The 23,873-nt window shown below is 45.0% G+C and overlaps 1 protein-coding gene across 3 annotated transcripts in view; it reads left to right on the plus strand.

Annotated features, from left to right (window-relative positions):
• CMIP (c-Maf inducing protein) overlaps positions 1 to 23,873 on the plus strand; it is a 131,325-nt gene that overhangs the window by 84,065 nt on the left and 23,387 nt on the right. Inside the window, exons 1-8 of one of the 3 annotated variants that reach the window (XM_059481404.1) lie at positions 2,097 to 2,242; positions 11,718 to 11,879; positions 13,009 to 13,050; positions 15,657 to 15,719; positions 17,094 to 17,174; positions 20,390 to 20,493; positions 21,028 to 21,132; positions 21,890 to 22,243. In XM_059481404.1, the coding sequence (XP_059337387.1) occupies positions 2,135 to 2,242; positions 11,718 to 11,879; positions 13,009 to 13,050; positions 15,657 to 15,719; positions 17,094 to 17,174; positions 20,390 to 20,493; positions 21,028 to 21,132; positions 21,890 to 22,243 (1,019 nt within the window). In that variant the 5' untranslated portion in view covers positions 2,097 to 2,134. Of the gene's footprint in view, positions 1 to 2,096; positions 2,243 to 5,078; positions 5,136 to 11,717; positions 11,880 to 13,008; positions 13,051 to 15,656; positions 15,720 to 17,093; positions 17,175 to 20,389; positions 20,494 to 21,027; positions 21,133 to 21,889; positions 22,244 to 23,873 lie in introns of those variants that run through there. The other 2 variants (XM_059481405.1, XM_059481403.1) reach the window with 2 other exon arrangements.

Raw genomic sequence — 23,873 nt, forward strand, 5'->3', positions numbered from 1 at the left:
ATTTTGTAGAGGTAGCTGTGCTGCCATAGCAGAAAGGCACAGATCTCACTTGGGAGGTGGAAACGAAGAGATGAAAAACAGACAAGATGTTGACAGAAAGTTTTTTCTTCTATTCATTTTATGAAATGATGGTAATGTTTTAAGAACTGGAACAGGTGGAGTGGCTAGATTTTATTTTTTTTTAAGCTTCACTGGGAGAATACCTCACTCTTTCTGGAGTGCCACTGGAGCAGTTTCCTCCCTGAAGGAACATCTGCAGCTGTGGCAGCTGAGCACGGGCTGTGCTCTGTGTTGGCCTCACATGAACCACTTCAAATCTGGGAGCTGCCTGTCCATGTCAGCACAGCACTTTGTCCAGCCCAAGGAGGCTCTCAGCAGCACTGGGATGCCAGCCTGGAGCTGAGCTGCTGCTCTGAGCTGCCCTGCCCTCATCCAGCCACAGGCACACGAGCTTTGTGCACCCCTAGCTGCCTCCTGGATTGCCAAAATGGCCTTTTTTAAGGAGGCAGAACTCTGGCCAATTCATGGCTTGGTAGTGAAATTTGAGTAGAAACTAGATAGTTATTTTCTATCTTGCTTTAGCTAAGTCAGGACCAGCGCTAAATTTTCCCCTCTAGACTTGGATGCTATCCTATTCAAACTGATATTAGGTCTGAAGATAGAGGGGTGTCAAAAACAGCTGAATAAACAGGTCAGCTTGTTATTGTGTGCCTAGGTCTCAGCTCTTAAGAGGAGCAGATACAATTGCTGGAATATGTTGTTTCTCAGGAATGCTGAGCTGCTGGCCAAGAGGGAGCCTCGGGTTTTGTGCTAGTGAATTGCTCCTCTGCATTATTCCAGCGCTGACCTTATGACTAATTCTTTGCAATTCAGGATTTTGAGGTCATGGTGACCAAGAATTTCACCAAATTACAACTTCTTATCTATAGATGCCATAATATAGAGCTGCACCAAAATTATTCTCTTGTTTGGGTTTCTGGCTGCAGAAAAGTCTGGTTTTGGGAGATCTCTTGTGGAGACAGGACAAGACTGGTAGGCTTTCCCAGGAGTGTAATTATCCTCCTTGCATGATGCATTGGGTGTGAAAACCTAACTCTGGGAGATGACACATGCTAAGTGCCTTGTTAAGCTGCTGCCGTGGGGCCCAGTTCTGCATTCTGGCTCTTCTGAGAACTCTTGGTGTCACAAGACCTCCTTGACCCTGAAGGAGCAAAGGGGATCTAGGTGTTGTTTTAAATTTCTCTTTCATTTCCTGCACAGTTTTGTCCTTACATTATAGTATACATCATGTATTAGGGGATTATAAAACTGCTGCTAATACCCAAAGAAAACTGTAAAGCAGTGTATTGCAAGTGTCACATCTGTATCATCTACCCTAGCTCTTGCTGTTAGCCTCATGTTCATCTTGTCTGTCTCAGCTCCTTGTCTTTTTCCCTAGAACACTGGTGATTTTAAAATTAGGAAAAAAAAAAAGTATCCAAAAGCCAATATGTCTTTCCTTCCCCTCTCTTTATTCAGAAGCCATTGCATTGCAGCTATTCCCCATCTCCTGGTTTCTGGTGCTCTTTGCTGTTTTATTTAAGATGGGAATACTGGATTAAGGGAGATCCATCAAGAGCAACAGGGATGTTGTGAGTGATTCTGAGCATGAGGTGGGCAGTGGTTCTGGGAGCACCCCAGTGATCTCTGTTCTCAGCAAGGATGCGACTCTTGGGATCAGAAAACTGTGAGTCTTCGTTCAGTCTTGCACATCACACAGCACTTCTGCAAAGGAGAAAGAAAACAAAGACATTGCAGAGATCCAGGGGCATTTTGGTAGGCTGAAGAGTTGCAGGAGGTTTGGGGATTTGTGCTGAGGTAGCATAATAAAATGCAATATGAAAACATGGAACAAAGTGATGGGAATGTTTCAGATGCAAATGCTGCTCTGAAATTGGGCATCTCCCTGTAAGAAACTGGAAACTTCAGTGCTCCAAAGCCCATAAAGAAATACCCTGCTTTTCTGAAGTCCCTTTTAAGATGCTTGCAAACATCTCATCAGCATCCAGTCCCTGCTCTCCCTGAGGCTCTGCAGCAGCTTTCTGACACAAACATGTTCCTCGAGCCGTGCACATCTCTCTTGCTGACGACATTGATGATGCAGGTGCACAAGAGAGAAGCCAATTTCAAAGCCATTTATGGTGTTGAGGAGCTGGAAAATCAGCAAAATAATACATTTGCCAAGGAGGAGAAAGTGAAACAGGTGGGTAAACGTCCATTTGGAAGGTTTTGCTGACTGGTGAGAGGGGAGGAGAGCAGAAAAAGCTGAGGGTGTCCACTGCCAGCAGTAGAGAGCAGTAAGGAAAAGGGATGACGTGGCTTTTTAATACATTTTGCATATCTGAGAAGAAATAATTGCTTTGTGTACTACTTGGTGCTACCTCAGCTTACTGGAATTTCCCAGAAAATGAAAGGGGGATAGATTATCTTCCTGAGGTTATCTTTTGTTAGCAGTTACTACAATGTGTAGCGATAGTAGCTGCTTACTCGCAGTTGGAGGTGGTTTCTCAGGTGGCCAGTTCTTCCCATCAGGGCTCTCACATGCCTGAGATTTCTGGCATGTGCTGAGCAGCCTTGCAGGTGAGGCCATCACCTGAGTCCTGTTTTGCTGTGTATCTCCAGCTCTCTCATGCCTGAGTGGGATCTGAAGGGTGCAGTGCCAGAGCAGGGGGGCTCTGCACAGCAGGTATGCCTGGCTCTGCTCCATGGTGGCCTTGTGCACAGCTCTGTGCTTTGCCAGACCTGGTCAAAGTGCAGTGATGATAAGATTGTGCCTGCTCCTTTTTTTTTTTTTTTTTTTTTCTTTCCTACCCAGTATCTTTTCTCTGCAGTGGCCAAGTCATTTATTCCCACCATGGGCTGAGAGCTGGTGGATGCCAAGGCTGCACAGACACAGCCAGTGTGTGTAGAACATAAAGGGCATGAAAATAAAAGGAATTAGGAACCTGGATCAGGGTGTCAGAGGCATTTTATAATGTAGTCAGTAACTGTGGGTCTCTGCACAGAAAAGCACACAGCAAGGACCACACCTAGATGGCATTTATTGTCACAGTGCCTTGTGGCATCTGTGCTCTGTTTGCTGCATGTCAAAATCCACAGTCACACCGTGTCTGCTGTGCTTTAGTTATTCAATACTACTTTTTTGCCTCCATGGACTCAATGCAGTTAGTCCAGTGAAGGCTTCAGAAAGTGTGGAGTGTGTATAGTACACACTTTTTTCTAGTAGTCTGCTTTAATTTTTTTATTTTTATTTGAATTGGACATTATTTTTCTGACTCTGGGTCATATTGCAGATACAGGAGCAGGTCAGACTCACACCTCTGGATGTCAGAACACTGAGATCCTGATGTGCAGACAGTGGCCGTGTGGGGCATTTGCTGCTCTGGAGAAAAGGGCCAGAGCTGCTGCAGGGAGCAGTGAGGTCCTGCAAGAGGAGGAGGCAGCTGTGTCTGAGCATGTTTGAAACCTTCCCTCTGCTAGTGAGTCAGAGGGTGTTTGAGTCCTGTAGCTCGAGCAGGGTGTCTGGCTCCTGCCCTGTTGAGTGAGGCCAGCAAACTCTCTATGAAAATTTTTCTCTCTCATTCTGCAGAAGATATTCAGGTAACTCAGGAGGGTTTGTAAACTTCCTCCTCACCAGCCTGCAGTTAGGGCAAACCTTTCCTGTATGTGTGGGACAATTGTGTTGATAAACTGTTTGGAAGTTGGTTCTCCTGCCCAAGATAAGGAGGAAAAAAGGTTGTGTAGTAAAAAAAAATCCAAACCAAAACACCCAAATGCTCATGGGCAAGATATTTCAGAATATTTCTTCATTTGGGGAGAAGTCACATGGAATTTTCAACCCAAGATACCAGTGCTTTTTGCAAGCAGGGAGTGGCTTGTGCTTCTGCTGGAGTATCTGCAGTCATAGTGAAATTCCGCATAGCCAAAGCAACATTAAAAACAAACCCCAACTTGGCTCTGCTACGAAAAACACGGAACAGCAGTTGCTGTGTGCAGGATGAAAGCTGATGTTTTGCCAACCTGAAGTGTAAAGCTGGTGCTGGAACTGGGGCCTGAAGAATGGGAATGTTTGCCAAAAGGAAATGGAAGCAGGGATGGAGGGTTTCGGGGAATGCATCAGCGTCAGCCATGCCAAAAAACATCTCCCCTGTGGACAGGTCTGATTACAGGAGAAACCACATTAGCCCAGGCAAAGTGCAGCTGGAGCCACCGCTGGCTTTTTGCGTTTTCTGGCTGGGTTTAGGGCATCTCAGATGCAGGAATGAGGTGGAGCTGGGTTTGGCTCCACCAGCTGTGTTCTGCATCTTACAGAGACTTGAGGGCTGTGCAGGGATTCAAGGGAAGACAAGGCAGCAGCAGAAACAAAGCCCAGTTGCTTTGCTTGGTAGTGGGGAGGTCTGCCAAGGATGACCTCCTCCCTAGAAGGATGCCACAATTTTTGAGTTTCTTTCAGTTTTTGGAGATATACACACTGCATTTGCATGCAGGTTTGTCTTCAGTGGAGCTCATGAATTTCATGGTTTAATTTTTCTTCCTTTCCCTTGGGTAAAATAACCTACTGTTCCATCCTCTTATCCTCTGTTGTTACTGAAGGATCTCTTTGCAGCAGTGTTGAGCACATCAGAGAGCAGAAGCCCAGAAGGATGGGCAGTCAGTTGACAGCTGTGTGCAAAGGAGGAGGAGATATATATATGTAGATATATAATATGCTTTGGGAGCAAGTTCTTCAGTGCATTAGTGTTGCAGCTGCCCAGTGTCATGCTGAGAGGTGACTGAGGAGCTGCCCTCTCACCCCCCTGTGTCCCGTGTCCACTTTGCACTTCTCCTGGTTCCAGCAGGAATGCGTTCCGTCTCTGTTGCACGCTTTTAAAATTGTGTTTATTTCAGCATTCCTTTCCTTTGCAGTGGTGCTGTCCCAGTGGTACCTGAGCAAAGGACAAACGCTGTGCCTGGGGGAAGGGTCTGTGTGGTTGTTCCAGCTCGTGCATCAGTAACAGCTGAACCCACGTCACCGCTTGCTGAACCCATTGAACTCTGGCAGCCCTGGAATGGAGCTGACCTGGGCCTTGGGGGGTTCTGGCAGCCCTGGAATGGAGGTGATCTGAGCTTTGGGGGGGTTCTGGCAGCCCTGGAATGGAGGTGATCTGAGCTTTGGGGGGTTCTGGCAGCCCTGGAATGGAGCTGATCTGAGCTTTGGGGGGGTTCTGCCACCTCTGGAACGATGCTGACCTGAGCCTTGGGGGTTTTGGCAGCTCTGGGACAGATCTGACCTGAGCCTTGGAGGGTTCTTGCCTGGCTTAGTGAGATCTGGAGACACTGGTGAAAAAAGCCAGGTGAATCAGGGTAGACTGAAAACTGTGGTGGTGAGATGGGGAAGCACAGCAACAGGGTATCAGCATTCAAGTTGCTGCAGGCACGGTGCCTGCCAGTGGTGTGTCACCTTGGGGCACCAGGATCCAGCAATTGCCTTGGAGGCCTGAGGGTCAGAACACTTCAGTTCTGCGCTGTTCCTGGCTTGCCATATGACATCAAGGAAATCACCTTGGTTTTCGTGCTCTTTCTCTCCTTCTTGCTTTTAATCATGTAGACTGTGAGCTGTTCAGGGCAGAGAATGTCACTGGGTGAATTTACTCAGGTCACAGATTCACAGGTGCCAGTCTCTGTAATAAATAATGGTGATTTTACCAAGATTTTTTTTATATGAGTTGGCGAAAAACAAAGTGTTATTTAGACTTTACTAAGTGAGAATCAGAAGAGCTTATCCTGTAATATTTCCCTCCATATTTCCCTCAATTTCTCTGGCCTGTGGCAAGGAATTTTTGGGGAACTGAGCCTTGACCAAGGCAATTGCATTCAGAGAAGCAACTGAAGCAGAGAACTTGATGCACTTCAGCATTTTGCACCAGGTCGAATGAAATATGCAAAAAATGCTGTGACCTGAAAACATGGTGGTGAGCAAAAGGTTGCTGCTGCTGTTTCACAGCATATCTCTATTTTAGAGAGCAGCACATCTTTCTGTACAGAACTTTCAGGAGGTCAGGAAGAGTTTGATTACTGCAGCATGGGCAGTTTGAAGTCCCTGATTTAGAAAAGTTTCCATAATCTCATCCCAGTCCTTTGGCTGGATTGGGACTTTCTATGACTTAGTCCTTTCAGGTAAGTTTCTTTTTTTTTTTAATATTGGTAGATGTTGCAGGCAGGAACATAGTTCCAAAAGCTTTCAGTGGATTCAACTGGTGATTTAAGTTCATCTCTGACTAGCAGAGAAAATTCTATTAGCAGCAACTTAACGTTAGGTATTTTTCAGAATACTGTGAAGTGATACCTGCTAATATTAAAAGCAGAATATGGGTGTGGCCAACTTTTGGGATGCCATGCCCTCTTTGATTGCATGAAGATAATGAGTTAAAGATCATACTAGCAGGTGATGCTGCAGAATGCATGGTGCACCTGGGCTTTGTAGGACAGGCCAACATGTGTGTTGGACATCACCAGCAGCTCTTCCTGTTCCTTGTTTGAACAAAATGTTCTGCTGCAGCGGAGAAAACCTTTCCAGAGTCTGCTCTTGATGTTTTTATCTCTGCAGATTTGCATCTAGCAGGAGGCACCTCCATTTTACATAAGCACTGTCAACATCCAGTGTAACACTAGCCCATGTCACCGTCCCCGCAATGAGCTGGGGGGACCTTTGTGCGGGAGCCTGACCTTTTCCCTCTTGTGGAGCTGCTCTCGTTGCTCAGCAAGAAATAAACAATTGCTGGCACCCATAGCCCTCCAGGGCAGTGCCTGTTCCTGCAGGAGCTGCAGCCTTGACCTGTTCCTGCAGGAGCTCCAGCCTGTCCCATCCTGCAGGAGCTCCAGCCTGTCCCATCCTGCAGGAGCCCCAGCCTGTCCTGTTCCTGCAGGAGCTGCAGCCTGTCCCATCCTGCAGGAGCCCCAGCCTGTCCCATCCTGCAGGAGCTGCAGCCTGTCCCATCCTGCAGGAGCCCCAGCCTGTCCCATCCTGCAGGAGATCCAACCTGTCCCATCCTGCAGGATCTCCAGCCTTGTCCCATCCTGCAGGAGCCCCAGCCTGTCCCATCCTGCAGGAGCCCCAGCCTGTCCTGTTCCTGCAGGAGCTGCAGCCTTGACCTGTTCCTGCAGGAGCCCCAGCCTGTCACATCCTGCAGGATCTCCAGCCTTGTCCCATCCTGCAGGAGCTGCAGCCTGTCCTGTTCCTGCAGGAGCCCCAGCCTGTCCTGTTCCTGCAGGATCTCCAGCCTGTCCCATTCCTGCAGGAGCTCCAGCCTGTCCCATCCTGCAGGATCTCCAGCCTTGTCCCATCCTGCAGGAGCCCCAGCCTGTCACATCCTGCAGGAGCCGCAGCCTTGACCTGTTCCTGCAGGAGCCCCAGCCTTGTCCCATCCTGCAGCAGCTGCAGCCTGTCCTGTTCCTTCAGGAGCCCCAGCCTGTCTGTTCCTGCAGGATCTCCAGCCTGTCCCATTCCTGCAGGAGCCCCAGCCTGTCCCATCCTGCAGGAGATCCAGCCTGTCCCATCCTGCAGGAGATCCAGCCTGTCCCATCCTGCAGGAGATCCAACCTGTCCCATCCTGCAGGAGATTCAGCCTGTCCCATTCCTGCAGGATCTCCAGCCTTGTCCCATCCTGCAGGAGCTCCAGTCTGTCCCATTCTGCAGGAGCCTCCCTGCTAAAGACTCAAGTGATCCTTTGCAGGCTGCATGTGGTGAAAAAGGGGAAGACAGCTAGAATTTAGCAGGCTCTTCAGCATTAGGGATGGCCATTAATTTTCTTTATGTAATGAAATAGTATTTGCTGATGGGATGACAGGTTCCCGAGAGTACAGAACGTTCTCTGGCTGGCAGTGGCAAAGCAAGGATGAAATTTTGTCATCAGAAAAGCTAACTTCATTTTTTCCCTTTTTGGATCAGGTGTGGTCACTGCTTTAAGATGTTCCTAACATGAAAGGTCTTGCTAGGGCTGAACAAGCTAAATGTTCCATGCTGGCTGATTTTGTGCATTAGAGTCCATTTTTCTTAGCTGTTGACTACATCAGTATTATCATTCTTGTCCAAGAAAGTGGTGTATGAGCAAGGGCTACAAGATGAGGCTATTATAGGATAGAAAAATATAGGAAGATCTTACTTTAAAAAGCTGAAAGTTTCCTAGGCTCTCTTGAAGTTTCTGTTCACAGCAGTGTTCAAAGGCTTTTGATCACTGATGGCAAAAATGGCTTCTTATAGATTTTTGTCACATTTCCTAGCTTAATAACTCTAGAAAAGTAATTTTTCATACATGGACTTCAGTTCCTCCTCCTGTAAAAGAGGATTGAGACTTAGGTCTTGGAGTTTCTGCAAGACTTAATTAATTAGAGTGATTTGGGAATGAAGGATGCCCTGTCAGTGTCACTTATTCTCCTCATTCTGCTTCTTCTGGGTACTTAATAAATTCAGTGGTTTTGCATTTAAAGTCAGCATGGCAAGATTTTGGAGTGACACTGGCTGTGTGGCTCTGGCTGGTCAGTAACTAGGAGGGTCAAATTCCAAGTTGGCATATCTTATTTTCACTCACATAAATTTTCACAGGAGCTGCTGCTTTTAGTGAAATCCCCCTAGAAACTGGCTTCCTACCCTGGTATTTTACTTGTTCAGGCTGTTAATGATAAATGTGTTAATTTTTTCAGCAACTTGGAGGCATCTTTTACACCTGCATCTGGGGGGAGTGAACCCCTGGACTGACATCCTTGTTCTCCATGTGGGTCTTTAGCAGGCAGCTTTGTTTTTCAGCTTGTGAGTGATTGTTGCTCCCTGCTCTGGAGCCAGCACAGGTAGAATGGAGCAGATGGCTCAGTGTTGCCTAAGTGCTTGCTGAGACACAGCAAATTGCTTCTGTAACCCACTGATAGGTTTCAGGCTTTAATTGAGGCTTTCAGCAAGGCGCTCAACAGTGAAAAGCATTCTGCTGAGAAAAACAGCACTGTAACCATGGCCAAAGGTTCAGGACAGCAGAGATCAACCCTCCTGGGGATGGCTCCTCTATTTATTTATTTATTTGCTGCTGCTTTCCCACCATCATTCAAGACTCCTGTAATGCTGTTTGCAGGCTGCAGCTCAGCCTGTCAGTGCCAGTCAATCCGTTGTGCTGGAAACGTGGAGCACACACTGATAAACTTGGATTCTGTGCTTGCAGCAGGCTTGGTGTGTCTGCAGAGGTGGCTGTCCCCTGATGCTCCCCTTGAGTCCCTGCCTGCCCTGAGCAGGAGCTTTGGCTGGTCCTCCCTGCATGGCAGTGGGTAAAGCTCCTGCTGTCTTCCCTCTGATGTACGTCAGCATCATCAGCATTCTGACTTTTAATGGACATCTCTGAAAGGGAAAGAAAACCTCCCTTCCTCCTCCCTCTCTCCAAGCAAGGCTGGATTTGACAGCAAAAGAAGGATATTTGTGGTGGAGTTGTCTGAGCAGTGTCCTGTTGGGCAAGAGTTCCCTTCAGCAGCTTCCCCTTGGGCTGGAGGAGCTGCTCTAAAATGAGTTGTAACTCACCCAAAAAGGGGCAGCCCAGAGAGGCAGGGGTGCAAGAACCCAGTGGTCTAACTCTCATCCTCCCCCTGTCCCCACGTTTTGTCAGCTTCTAATTCTGCTTTGACTTCTTCACAGTGCAGGACCAAGGAATAGGTTTCAGCATTGGAAATGGTATCTCTTGAGCCAGCTTGGTTTAATGTCCTCAATTAATCAGAAAGGAGTTGCTTCCAGTTTAAAAACTGTCTAATAAGTCAGAAAGGAGTTGTTTCCAGTTAAAAAACCATCTGGGTGACTTTAAATTTAGTGCTGGAGTAAGTCTAACAAAAAGACCCTAAATAAAGGCACTACATGAATAAGAGAAATTAAATTCTATGGTTGAAGTTTCCTAAAGAGTCCAAGAAATCTCTGATCTAGAAGTAGTGCTGGTAGCTTAAAATCACTGTTGGATTCTCTCTGTCCCAAGGAGCTCAGAAGAACAAAGATTTTTGTGCAGTTTTGAAATCCCAGCCACATTTGATAATGTCTGCAGCATGTTTTTATGTTCCTTCAGCTTTTCAGTGGCTTAAAATGCATTGGAAGTGTGAACTAGACTGCCAATGTGCTTTTGTACTTGGCATGAATTTAATTAAAAAGATAATTGGATTGCTTTATCAGCCTTGACATGTCAGCCTAGTGCCACTCTCCTCTCCCCGCTCTAACAGTGCTGACAAACCCAGTGCCTATGAAATCTGCATTTTTCTGCATTGTTCTCCTCTGCTGTGTTTCAGGTGGGGTTCAGAGGTGCCTGTTGGCTGCAGAGCAGTAGATCTGCTCCAGGCTGGGAAGGAAGTGGCTGATAAGCAGAGAGCTCAGATGGTTCCTGTTGGGCTGCCCTGGGCCAGCGCGGGGGAAATGCCAGGAGCCACAGAGCTCCACAGCCAGACAGAGCACACGGGCCCTGTGCAGAGTGTTACACTTGTGTACAGCCCAAAACGTGCAGCTGGAATCTGCAGAGCTGCACAAAATGGGCAGTTTATGTGATTTTCATGGAAATGCTGATGAGGAATGTAAGATCCGTTTTTAGTGCAAAACTCTGATGTTTTCATGTAAACATGAGTGCCCAACCAGTGCTGTTAAATAAACCTGAGCATGTGTGCAGACTTCTCAACATCCTAGGCTCATGCAGAGAGGGGAGTGGAAGGGAATGTGAACTAAACACAAGTTGGGGTCCTGGCAGTTGCTGTCCCTCAGTGCAGAGCTCCTTCCCTGCCTCTGGCACTGCCTCCACGCTCTTTGGAGCCCCTCCTGGCTCTCATGTGCCCCTCATGTTGTTTTCAGACGTGATGTTTGAACCCTCATCATCATTTCCTTGAACTTGTAGAGTGCCACCAAGCCACCTCTGGGAATTTGGGTGGGCTTTCTCCAAAGATTGCTTTTCATAGTATAAAGCAGCCTCTGTTGCAGTGGTTTGTCGTCACGTGGCTGCTGAGGAGTAAGAGTTGTCCTCTGCTTGTCCAGCTGGTCTGTGGATGGGGCAGTTGATGAAATAGCTTGGACGTGGTCAGGGACATGCAGGGAACTGGGGCACATGGGATTAGACAATCAGGCATGCTGTTCTTGAGGGTGGAAATGCTGTTCTGTGGAAGATTTGGTGACTTACAGGTTGACTTCTCTTACAGCTGGAAGGTGCCATCATGACTTTTCAGGCTTCTTCAAGACTGTCTATGAGATTTTTTTTTTTTGCTTTGGTAAAATTGAAATGAATGTGAATTCATATTCAGAATAAAGGATCTAGAAGTGTGATGTTTTGATGGCCTCCCTCTCTCTACCCTTGCTTAATGAGTCTCTCAAAAAGAACTTAAGCTTTAGAAACAATTAAATAGCAAGTATCTGTTGTTAGCCTGAGGAAGGTGTTTGTGAGAGGAGATGATGAAAAGAAAGAGGCTCTGGAGTTAAAAAACTCATTTTGAAATGAAAAGAATTATGGTTTCTCATTGCTTCCACAGAAGAAACTGGTTTAGACATAAAAGGTTTTATTTTTCATTTAAATATTTCAAGTACAGTGTTTCAGCCACCAGAAAAGGCAAAACTCAGCATACAAAGCAGCCCCCTTGGGCAGTGGGAAGCACAGCTGCATTCAGGGTGTTTATGGTGGTGTCAGTGTGGCCTCTGACGTGTCTTGCAGAAGAAGATTTACAAGTACAAGAAGGTGCTGAGCAACCCCAGCCGCTGGGAGGTGGTGCTGAAGGAGATCCGGACGCTGGTGGACATGGCCCTGACGTCCCCGCTGCAGGACGACTCCATCCACCAGGCACCCCTGGAGATCGTCTCCAAGCTGCTCTCAGAGGTACCTCAGCAGGGCTCCTGCTGCTCTCACATGACAGACAAACAGTTAAAAGTTTGGGGGTGGGTTTTACTTTAACTTGGGCTGTCAAAATTCTGCCTGCGAGTCTGCTCGTGACTTCTGCTCACTTGAGTGGAGTTTGCACTTGCTGGGGAGAGGGAAAATTTGACCCATCTTATGTGGATTTCTGGAAACAAAACAAGCCCCATTTATCTTGTGTTTGTTGGTTTGGTTTTTGTGGTTGGTTGGTTTTTTGTTTCTTTGGTTTTTTAATTATCTACGGTAAATTTACATGGGTTTAACTCATGCCCTGAGTCAGTGGTAAAGCTCCCTTTGACTTCTATTCCATTGGCCTTGCTTCCCTGACCAGTAATTTTTGTATCAATATATATACACACGCCAATAAATTAATTGTGTAGCTATTTTATTTTTATTAATTCTGATAAAGAAAAGAGTTGTTCATCTTTCTCCTATAACATTTGTTTCAAATATTTAACTTTTCATGGACAGGAATTGTAATGCCAAGCAGGCTTTTCTTGTCTTAATTCTATGTGATAGCAGAAGGATTTGATATTGTACAAAAAGTCCACTCTTGTTTCTTGCAGTAGTCAAAAATCTTAGCAACTCACACCATTGTAACCTCTGGATGGATCATGCTGCTGGAAAAGCACAGAGCAGACTGTTCTGCATAGGTGGTAGCATAGGTGACTTCCAGTCAATTGATTGGCTTTTCCTGGTACTGTGTTCAAAGAAAGAATTTTGGGAAAACTGGCCACAAAAAAATCCCAGCACAACAATCCTTTTAATAATTTTTCTAAAGACATAGAGCTTGTCCTAAGAAAACATTTTAAAGAAATGTATTGCTGGCTTTACTTTCTCAGCTGATTGAGACCTCTGGCATCCTGGTGTTTGTGCTGAGCTGAAGGAGCAATGAGGGCTTGCTCCAGTCCTCACAGCAGGCACTGTACCACTTCCTTTAGGAGAATGATTTTAATGCCATGGCTTTTATTCAGGAAATAAGCAATTGAGCCTTTCTTCTTGTGTCTGGTGGTAGCTGAGGACTGTGTGTGCTGATGTACCAGCTCAAGGGTGCTCTTGGCTCACTCATCTTTCTTCTATTCAACTCTTTCAGAACAACAACTTAACCACTCAAGACCATGAGAGCATTATTGTGGTGAGTACCTTTCTGTCAAAAGCTGAGGACAAATCTATATTGTTTGATAACAGTTCTCTCAGTGCCTGTCTGCCCCAGTGAAGTAGGGCAAATGTGAAAGCCTTTCCACCAATGCTGCTGAGCTTAGGCAGGAATGAAAACCATTTGTCTATTTTTTGTGTGGCTTTGTCATTTCTCTATTCTTGTTTCATAGATGAATGACAATAAAGCTTTCTCATCAGCCTGTGTGAGAGAGCACAGCAGGCTGAGTGTTAACAGTCTCTCCAAATGGCCTCCTTAGGAGGCTACACAGCAATACCCATATCTGTATCTGTACTTTAAATAGTCCAATCCCATCATTTCCAGATGTGCCCTATAAAACCCTTAGGCTGAGTAGTTTCCTGAGGGGCTAATGCTACCATATACAGAATGTCTCCATTGCTGAGGGGATGTGAGCAAGGGATTGCTCTTGTGTCATTCCAGTTTAACTCCCTGCTAACTTATTTTCAAAAATATCCTCTTCAACTTTTTTTCTTTTTTGTAGGTCACATTTATTTAGCCATAGAAATAAGTGAATCAAATGCAGCTCTGCTGCTTGTGAAACAAAGTATTAGAGAGGTGGAACTTGGTTCCTCATCACTGTGATTTAATTTAATTTTCTGGCAATTTCCAGGAGATTTTCACAGTAATCTAATCTAGAGCCTCCCCACCACCTGATTGTATCACATCTCTGTGACTCTATCTGCAAAATGACAAGGTGGCAGGTAGCTCCTAGTAGGTGTTAATTGTGTTTAACTGCTGTTTAAGGTGCCCTTCTAGCTGGAATCAACCACTGACATAAATCTCTGAAGTAGCATTTACTTTTCTTTGCCATAACTTCCATGTAACTCCAGTGCTGAGGGTAGTTCAGGCACCAAGTTACAACTACGAGAATGATTTTTAAATAAAATATGAGAGGGGGCCCTGCTGTGAGCAGGGAAGGTGAACCTGGTGGCCTCCAAAGGTCCTTTCAGCTCTGTTCTTGCTCTGTTCTGGGTGATGGCTTCTCCTGCCCTCGTGTAGGTTTGATTCCAAGCCATTAAGGAGCTGGCAGTTCCTGGGCATTCAGAGCTCACTGCCATTACCCAGATAACCTGGGCTATTCCTGGAAAGAATTGCTAATAGTGTGTGTTTATGCAGCATGTGGAAAGTACACAGTGCTTGGCCATGCAGATGGGACCAGCTTTCCTTGCCGGGATGGTGCTGGGGCAGATCAATACCCCAATATCCCCGCCAATCCCCTCCTGCTCAGGATGGGACACACGTGTCACCACGGCTGGCCAACGTGGCACAGCACAAGGTGGCACAGCACAAGGCGGCTGCTTCTGGCCAGTAACTCATGAGGAGAACCCTGGAAAGGTCCTGTCAGTCTGCCACACTGACCACAGAAGCACAGAACCATGATCTCTGCCTGTCTCTGTTGTCATCCTGAAGCAAACAATCCCAAAGATGGGTTCAGGAAAGATCTTGAGCTCAGGTGTTGGATGGGGAGCAAGGATGTTCTGAGCTCTCCCAGCTGGATGGGGTTGTGTTCTCTTTCAATCCCCTGTGGCTGGGCCACCACCAGAGGAGGAGGAGTGACCAGTTGCACATGATAATGAGTATCATAGTTCTGACATGTAACCAAACAGAGCCTTGCGGTTTGCTTGGGTTTTGTTGTTAAAATTCACACTGATCTTGACCTCTGTGAAAACACAGCGGCTGCAAGCAGACTCAGAGCTGAGTAAGGAGATGAGAGGGAGAGCAAAAACCAAAGCAAAGCCTTAGTAAAATCCCAGGTGCCATCCAGATAAAATATCTGGTGTTCAGTTGCTTAATACAGAATGTCCTGGCTGCTGTGTTTAGTGTTTGACATGGAAGTGGGTACTGGGAATCCCTGTAACTGAAGAGTGGAAAGGCCTGAAGGCACCACCACATAGAATATGTTATTCTGGTACCATTTTCTAGTTTACAAAGGAAGCAACAGCAGCATAAGTTCATTACCCCCTCAGTGGCAGGTATGACCTCCAATGTGTTTACCCAGCATAAGCACATTGGTTTGTGCAGCAACAGAGGAATGGTTGATCTCAGCTTTTACAAAGTTAGATGCTTGATTTTGATAAATAGGTTCTTCCCAGGTAAGAGCAGTACTAGGTTGCTTTTAGTGAGCTCTTTCTCACAAAAAATGTGCTTGAACTCATTCACAAAGGATATGTGTGTGTGGTGGTGTTCAGTTTTTTTCTTTTAGGGAGATGTTCTAGCTGAAAAAGTGAGCCAGATTCATCCTTGCTTTATTACATCCTAAAGCAAAAAGTTCTGCTCCCGTTTCCATTTAAACCATTATAAATAGTGCACTCCATTGCCTGTTTTACATATTTACGCTGATGTAGTTAAAAGCAGAGTTTTCCTGAGGATTCATAGCAGAGGTATGCTTGAGCTTACTTATAAAATAAACACATGGCCCACCTCTAATTTATCTTTTGATGCTTTTATCCTTTTCTAAAAGTGAGATTTTATGCCCCCAAGAAAAATACTTCCCTGCAATATGCTTTCTTCACTTGCTGCTTTGAAATTTAATTTTTCTCCCTTTTCTCCCTTTCTTTTTAAAGGCAATTGCACCTTTGCTGGAAAACAACCATCCTCCTCCTGACCTCTGTGAATTCTTCTGCAAGGTATCAGAACAGCTTTGCTTTCTGAAATCTCATAGTTGTATATGGCTGCTGTTCTTTGAGTGGGGGGTTGTATTTTTTCTGTAACTTCTTACCTCCTGCCCAGATTTTGGTCAGCAAGCAATGATACTGGAATGGTGAACAGCACCATTATGATAAATACCATCATATGCTTAGTATATCAAGAGTGTTTTGTCCTGATACTGTGTGAGAGTTAAAATTTTGAGACTCCCACACCTCAGTCTGGGTACAAGAGGTGTCTCCTAGTGCATGCTGTGTTGAGCTAATGCAGAAATCACTGCAGCCCCTGTGTTCAGGTGTGTGTAACTCAGCCCTTATGGGTAATGGCAGTGGGAAGATCATAAGGACTCATCCTCTTCTCTGGTAAATCCATGCTTGTGCTGCGTTTTGTATCCTTTATCCATAAACTTCAGGGTACTTTGGATTGCAGACCTTGTGGATTTAAAAATACTGCTGTTCCTCAAGGCCTGTTTGTGTCTCGGTTTTGAGTCTGCTTGGATTTGCTTGCTGATGACTGGGTATGGATTTGTCAAACATTCTGGATGCTGCTTGTAATTCCCATCCAGAGTTATTCGTCAGCTGCTTCTTCCTACAGAAAATGCAAGAAATGAGTCTTGCATTTTTATAAGCACTCTTAGGTCATCAGTAGCCTCAGACTTGATGCATTTTTATTCCTGATTTGGGATTTTTTGATCTTTCCCAGAGATGGGCACCCAGTTGTCTGTAAATGTGTGCAATTTGGATGTGTATAGTTGAAGGAAGGGAAACAGGTTATGGACTTCCCAGAACAGAAGTGGACAGGGTACTGAGAAGGAGAATTTATCTTCAAAATCGGCCCTTTCTTGAGCAGGAGGTTGGACCAGATGACTTTCAGAAGTCTTTCCCAACCTAAATGACTCTGTCTGATATATTATTATGATTATATATTTCATCCTGTGATGGGAGAGTGGGTTGTTGGTACCTCCCAAGATCCACCACAGGTTTTCAGGCTGGATCCCCAAGAAAGGAGGTTTGTGGCATTACAGTGCCTGTGTGGTCATATCTTCCTACCCCCAGCCTCTTTCCTTTTAAAACTGTTGGCAATAAGACCCCAAAATGGTACTTTGCAGTGACTTTTGGGAAGGATGGGGGAAAAGGAAGGGAATTTGCAGTTTGTGAGCTCCCATGGGAATCTTCTACTGGATGCCAGCAAATCCATAGGAACGAGCAGCGTTACGAGTGCCTTAATCTCAGGAAAGATTAATTTAGCCCCTGAATCTTGCTAATCTTGGGGTAATCCATGCCTGGGTGTGGAGCCAGGGGGTGCCCATCCCCGGGGTTCCTGCAGCTCACAGCATGTCCTGTTGCTCCTTGCAGCACTGCCGAGAGCGCCCGCGGTCCATGGTGGTGATCGAGGTGTTCACCCCGGTGGTGCAGAGGATCCTCAAACACAACATGGTGAGTGCTCAGGGGGGCTCCAGCAGTCTGGGGAGGTTTGACTGCCACCCCTTCTCTGATCCTCTGCCTGTCATGCCTGTTGTATCTAAATCTGCCCCCCAAAGTGTGAGTGCTGTGTGTAATTGTGTGTCACTTCATCAGTGCAGAGCTAGCAAGCTTTCTGTGGGATCCTCAAAAGCATCTGAGCAAAGCCATGCTTTGAAGGATGTTTCTTTTGGCAGCATATGCAGCTCCAGCTCTTTCCCACCTGGCCCTTGGCTCCTTATTTATTCCCTGCATGCCATCCTTGCAGTCAAAACAGTTTAAAATCAAATAAATAACAAAAACAGAATGAGGACTTTGTTCATTTTGAGCTGAGCCCTCAACACTTTTTCTGTAAGACACCACCAGCCCTCTTGGTTTCCATTTTTGTTTAGGCCGTGTCCAGCAAGTTCTTACTTTGGTTTCCTGAATATCCTTATACTTTTCTACTGCTTTTCTACTGCTATTCTTCCTTCTCATTACAGGATTTAGGTACTCTGTCCTTTTATGGCTGTTCTTACCCAGACTTTCTCTCTTCTCATTGCTGATCAATTCCTTGTCAGTATTTGAAATAAATGCCCTGCTTTGCTTTCCACCCTGTAGACCAGATTCCCCTCCCCCAAACTCTGAAAATGTTCTTACATGATCCATATTCCTTTCCTAATAGAGTTATTAGTATCTGGGGTATTTACCAGCTCTCCAGCTTTTGTGGCATATTAAGTTTCCTGCCAATATTTTTAAGTTACGTGAAGAAATCTTACTTCACAATGCAGTGGCAAAGAATAACAAATAAGTAAACTAAAATATTTAAGGCAGTTGGTTTGGCTGTGATCTCAAGGATGAACCTCTGTAACTTCATAATCAACTTCTTTTCACTAACATATAATTTTAGAGACCATCTGTTATCATGCTGTGATTAGCATGAACCAGTAGAAAACAGTTCATATTTCTTATTTTTCCAATCACATTATTTAACTCCCCGAGTTTACAGAACTAGGTAGAGAGCCCAAGATGGCAAAAAGGTCATATTCCTGGCTCTGTGCCAGCACTGTGCAGACATGTAAACATTTTTGAATATTCTGTAGTGTTCAGTGAAATATTCTGTAAATGTTATTCTTGGAAACTAGACTGATTTTTTTAAAGCATCCAGAGCTCTTGACGGGTCTCAAATAAAATCTAAATGCATAGTGTAATGCTTGTATTTGGTTAGCTTCAGAGAATTGGGTATATTTACCATACTTAACATTTGCAGATTGAAAATCAACATGTCTGCACCGCAGTGTGTAGTTGGAGAATTTATGGTGTCAGGTATTAATTGGAGTGGATTTGGGCACTTTACCACTCTCTGGGGACTTCTGTACTGAATAGTGCTTTAGAGAATGTGTGTGTGTGTGTGCACATAAATAAAGTTATTCTTCAGGGGGACACTAAACTCCATCCCCTGAGGAGGCCCCGTGCAGTCCCTGGGGCAGAGACTGAGCTGGCTCTTCCCACCTTTGCCTCCAGTTTGTTATGTGGCCTTTGAAAATTCCCAACAAGTTTTGCTCCACAGTTTTCTACCTATAGAATGGGGAAAGAGTGTCTGATTTATCTCTGATTTAAACATCTCAAAAGAACCAGGATAGGTTTTTGTTTTGGTGATAATACTGGAGGAGTGGAGACAGTTGTGTGCTGAGTTATTTGAGGAGTGCTCAGCAGCTTCCCAAACCTTGGGGTTTTAGCTGTTTGTAGGCTGAGCCAAAATGTTTATATGAATATAAACCCTTCTCTTTTTTTTATTTTTATTTTTTTGAGCAAACAGTATTGGTGATGTGTATTGTTCTGTGCTTGGTATGTGACAGGGCATTATATTAAATTTTATTTTACAGAGGTCAGTGATGACATCCTCTTTATGATCTCTTGGACTTTGATTCCAACTTCAGTTAGGACACCTGGACAGGCTGAAAACTTTCATAAGCAAATTGCAATTGCAAAAGTTATCTTGCGTGGCATGTTCATGAAATTAATCAAATGTTCTGTGAAGCACACATGGTCTCCTGCTCTTGGATCAGGTTGCCAGAAGGAGCTGTTAAAAGTTTAATGATGCTAATTGTAATGATGTGGAATTGCCCACAGTCCCTTTGCTGGGTGAGGTTACCAGGCAGCCATTCAGTACCAGCAGTGACATTTAGGGCTTGAAGGAAACATTGTTCAGTCTGAGCTTGTTTTCAAGTTTTTGGTCAAAAACCTACCAGGTATTAATACAGGTTGTGCTACAGAAGTGCCTGAAACCAAAATGAGCTAACAGAAGGTTTCAGTGCTCTGGGGGGTTATCATCCCTTTTACAGACCACCACTAGTTCATTACCATTTGTGGCATTTCTTTAACATTTCAGCTGCCATGTATTTTTTCTAGGATAACATCCACAGGCAGCTGGTGGAGGAATAGCTGGGAGTGTTTGTTTGTCCTCAGTGGACCTTGTTCCCCCCTTGGAAATTCAGCTCTGTAGTTCTGCAACACCTGTGTAATAAGGTTACACCTGTGTAAATGTGAGGAAATGTGCTGTGGAATAACACTCTCCAGACAGCAGAATTTACTCCTTTCACATCTAAAAATAGCAGGTGATGTGAGGAGATGCAGGATTTCAGTTAGCAGGTGCCTCTCTGACTGCAGGATTTAAAGAAAGTGACTCTTGAGTTCACCTGTCAAATTCACAGCATAGCTGGAGTAAAATCCATGGAGAAAAAACTGATCTCTGGTTTTGTACTTGATTGCTTATTGATAGCGTGTCAAAATTATTTTCTCTAAAACCAGAATAGATATTCATGCCAGACATGGAAATACAATATTGTTTGAGTTTTATTTCTAAAAAACTGCAGTTAGGGGTGGAAGCAAAGCACCAAACAAAAAATGTATTTCAAAATTCAAAATACTAAGTGAAAAGTGCAAAACAAATGTAAGTATAGGTGAGGTTTTTTTAGTTTTTAGTTGTTTGTTTCATTATACAGAACTTTGTTTTCAAAGTGGGTACAAAGAAAAGATTGGAAACGCTGTCATTATTAGTGGGAAGAACATTATTTCATTGTGCAGAGATGCTTTTCTCCTGAAGCTTGTCAGCATAATAGCAGTGTGAATTCAGTTGTGTTTGAGCTGGCTTCTTTTGAAAACCCACAGTTTTGATGTACATCTTCACCGAGTCTCTCCTTCTTGGGCAGGATTTTGGGAAGTGCCCTCGGTTGCGGCTCTTTACTCAGGAGTACATTCTGTCTTTGAATGAGCTGAATGCTGGAATGGAGGTGGTGAAGAAGTTCATTCACAGGTTAGTTACATTTCATTTATGGTATATTTCCAATCCTGTGTCCATGCTTTGGTGTGTTCCTTCTCCCAACCCTCACTGTTAACAGTAGCTGGTGCTCTTTCGTACTGGCAAACAGCAAATCAAAGCAAATTAATCAGGTCCATCCAGCAGTGTTGCTGAAGTCGCTTTTTCAAAATGCTAGTTCTCAGATAGGTCTGGGGTTTTCTGCCTACTTCCACACTGCATGTATTCTTCATATACATTTAGACTCAAAGCCTCTGCAGAATAATTCAAATTAACTTTCAAGCTTACGCTCACTCAAGTGTGAGATTTTGGGAGGACTTTAGGGATACCACATCAATTAAATTGATGATTCAGCTTACCTTGTTCATAAGTAGGGCCATTGGATGTAGAGGGTTAAAGTATCTCTCTGTTATGGCCCTTCTGAAGATCCCCCAAGGATGCCTTTTCAGGTCTGTCACCTCATTCTGCCTGACTGGTTTTGCCCACAGAAACCTTCTTCACAATGAGATCATCTTATTTTTTGTTTTCCAGCATGCATGGTCCAACAGGACAATGCCCACATCCCAGGGTCCTGCCAAATCTTGTAGCTGTCTGCTTAGCTGCCATTTATTCCTGTTACGAGGAATTCATCAACAGGTCAGTGTGAATCCCCAGCTGGCCACGTGTTCTTCACAAACAGGATCAGTGTGAGATGGGTGTGCTGGAAAACCTGAGAGAAGCTGAACCTTCCTTCCCTGGTACTCACCAAGGGAGTGAGGAAGGGCAGGGGTGAGACCTTGAAGAAGGGGTTGTGTGTAAATCCCTGTGTATCTGCAGCTTTGAACTCGAGCTGGTTTCACAACTCTGTCTCGGTTATTGTGGAAAATCTGATTCCTCACACGCCGCAGTTCTTGACACACGAGCCGGTTTCCAGTAGACAGTGAGGGTTCCCCTCTGCTAGGTTTCCTGTTTGTTTATGCCTATCTGACTTTCCTCATGGTAGAGCACGGACAGAGGCTGCTCAGTGTCCAACACAAATTCCAGACACCAGGGCTGCAGACAAATGTCTGGGCATGTACTATAGCCAGATACATACTTGGGCATGGATTCTGTTACAGCTTTGCACAACTTGGACAGGAAAGTTCACCTTTAGACTAAACTGGTCTGTCAATTGGAGTAATGAAAAGCTCAAGTCTTTGTCAGACAGGGGCTGCAGAACAGTCTTATTGGAGCCTTTTAATGTTTTTAATTGATTTCAGTAATCTGATTGCACAGAGGAAAGCCATCCGCTGGGCTGGGGTGAAATGTAGTGGGAAATTGCAAAAAATTGTGGCTTTTCAGTGTTGCACTCTCTCTCCTGCTCCCTGCTGGTATGTCTGCCTACTGAAATGATTTGTTTCTTTCTGAAATCCAGTCGGGACAACTCGCCAAGCCTGAAGGAAATTCGGAACGGCTGCCAGCAGCAGTGCGACCGAAAGCCCAACCTCCCCCTCCGCCTTCTCCACACGAGCCCTGACCTGGTCTCTCAGGAGGCCACCCTGACTGAATCCCGCCTCAAACCAGTCATTGTCACCTCCAACGAGATCCACGTGGAGGTGGAGCGCAACAACACGGCCAACCAGAAGATGACGGCCGGCGTTGGCAACGACAGCGAGCCCAACCTCATCGACTGCCTGATGGTCAGCCCCACCTGCAGCACCATCAGCATCGAGCTGAGCCCCCAGGCTGACAGGATCCTGGGCTGCTACGTGGAGATCCTCAAGATGCTGTGAGTGACTGTTCTGAGCAGCTTTTACAACAATGTCATCCTAACAATGCTGAGGGGGGGGAGCTTTTCCCACAGGCCTGTTGTCTTCACAACATCTGTGGTGAGCCAGCACGTGGCTGTAAATCTTAACTCCAGCTCTGGAGAGTCCAGCCTTTGAAAGAGGCATCTGGCACTGCCAAGATGTTCTAAAAATAGCAGTAGGAAGATGAAAATGGAAAGCTTATTTGTACATTGAGCCTCAGGCATTTTACAGAAGACGGGATGTTGGTGCCAGTGGTTTCTGTTTTTGTTCTTGCCCACCAAAAATAAATAAAGAAAACCCATTTGTCTCCTCCAGGGCTCTTGGGATTGCCTGAGACAGAACTAGAAAAGGCAGGTCTGTGGTAGGTTCAGTGCTTGTGCAGTGATAGGCAGCACCACTGCCCTGATGTTAGCAGGAGTTGGATATTGTCATTGTTTTTCACTTATTCTCCCTTCTTGTGCTTGTAGAAGTTTTATGACTTACTCAGATTTGCTTGTATTAGAGTGGAGTCTCTGTCCTGTTGCTTTGGAACAGTAGACCTGTATTAGGCCCCAGGTGTTCAAATAGTCTTTCCACCACAAAATGGTGGCAAGGTGGTTCCTGGCAGGCAGATCTCCTGAATATCTTAAATATATCTTAAATACAAAGGAGAATGTTCTTCAGGAAAAGCTTGGTTTTCTCTGGAGGAATGAATGAAAAGGAATAACAGAAATAGTGGACTGCAGAATAGGAGCTTGTAGTAGAAGTGCAGTAAAACAACTTTGTGGACTTTGACAATTAACTCTGATACTGAGTTGCAGTATGTTTTGTGGCAAACTGTTAAACTTCTACATTAATTATTTTTAAACAGTGTAAGGCCTAATGAAGTTATAGTTGAACTTTCTAGAATCCAAGACATGGGTGAAATCTGGACTCTGCTGTAAGCCATTAGCATATGCCTACACTGTGCACAAATGCACATCTAGGGATGTGCATTTGTTTGGTACATTCCCAAGGAATAAAATGAAGTCAAACTGCTGTGGTGGATGATTTTGTGAAGGTTTTTGTCCCACATTTTCATTATTTTTCAAAATACATGGTACAAATTTGCAGCATCACTCTTCCACTCACTACACAGCTGACTTGCAATTACTTAAGCACTCATTCAAAACTGAGGACAGTTCGAGTGAATACCAGATACTGTTCCCATTAGATCCTTGAGCAGGAAGCTGCTGTGAAGGCTGATTTTGTATATTTTTTTTTTCCCCGTGGCCTAGGTTCTTCTGCCTTTAAAAATGATTGCATTAAAAAAAGCACAGCATCTGGGTTTGCTTCATCTGGGGGCTTTTGAGTCTGCACTCACCCAGGTGCTCCATCAAACACGTCGTGTATTTATTCCTGTCCCCTTGACTCTCCCTGTTTTCCATAAACACTGAGCACTCTCCCAGTCCTGATGCTGGTTTGGATGCTGACTCACTAAGCATTGACGGTTTTGGTTTCATCATGCAGCTGACACACACTTATAAACAAATTCACAAATGGGCATGTTCTTCCTCACAGTCTCTCCACTTTTAAACATTCGATGTGCCAGCTCCCAATTCCCATTGAATTTGCTATGCAAAGAATTCA

This window comes from Ammospiza nelsoni, chromosome 13 (assembly GCF_027579445.1).
Source record: "Ammospiza nelsoni isolate bAmmNel1 chromosome 13, bAmmNel1.pri, whole genome shotgun sequence".
In the NCBI taxonomy this organism is placed as follows: Eukaryota; Metazoa; Chordata; class Aves; order Passeriformes; family Passerellidae; genus Ammospiza; species Ammospiza nelsoni.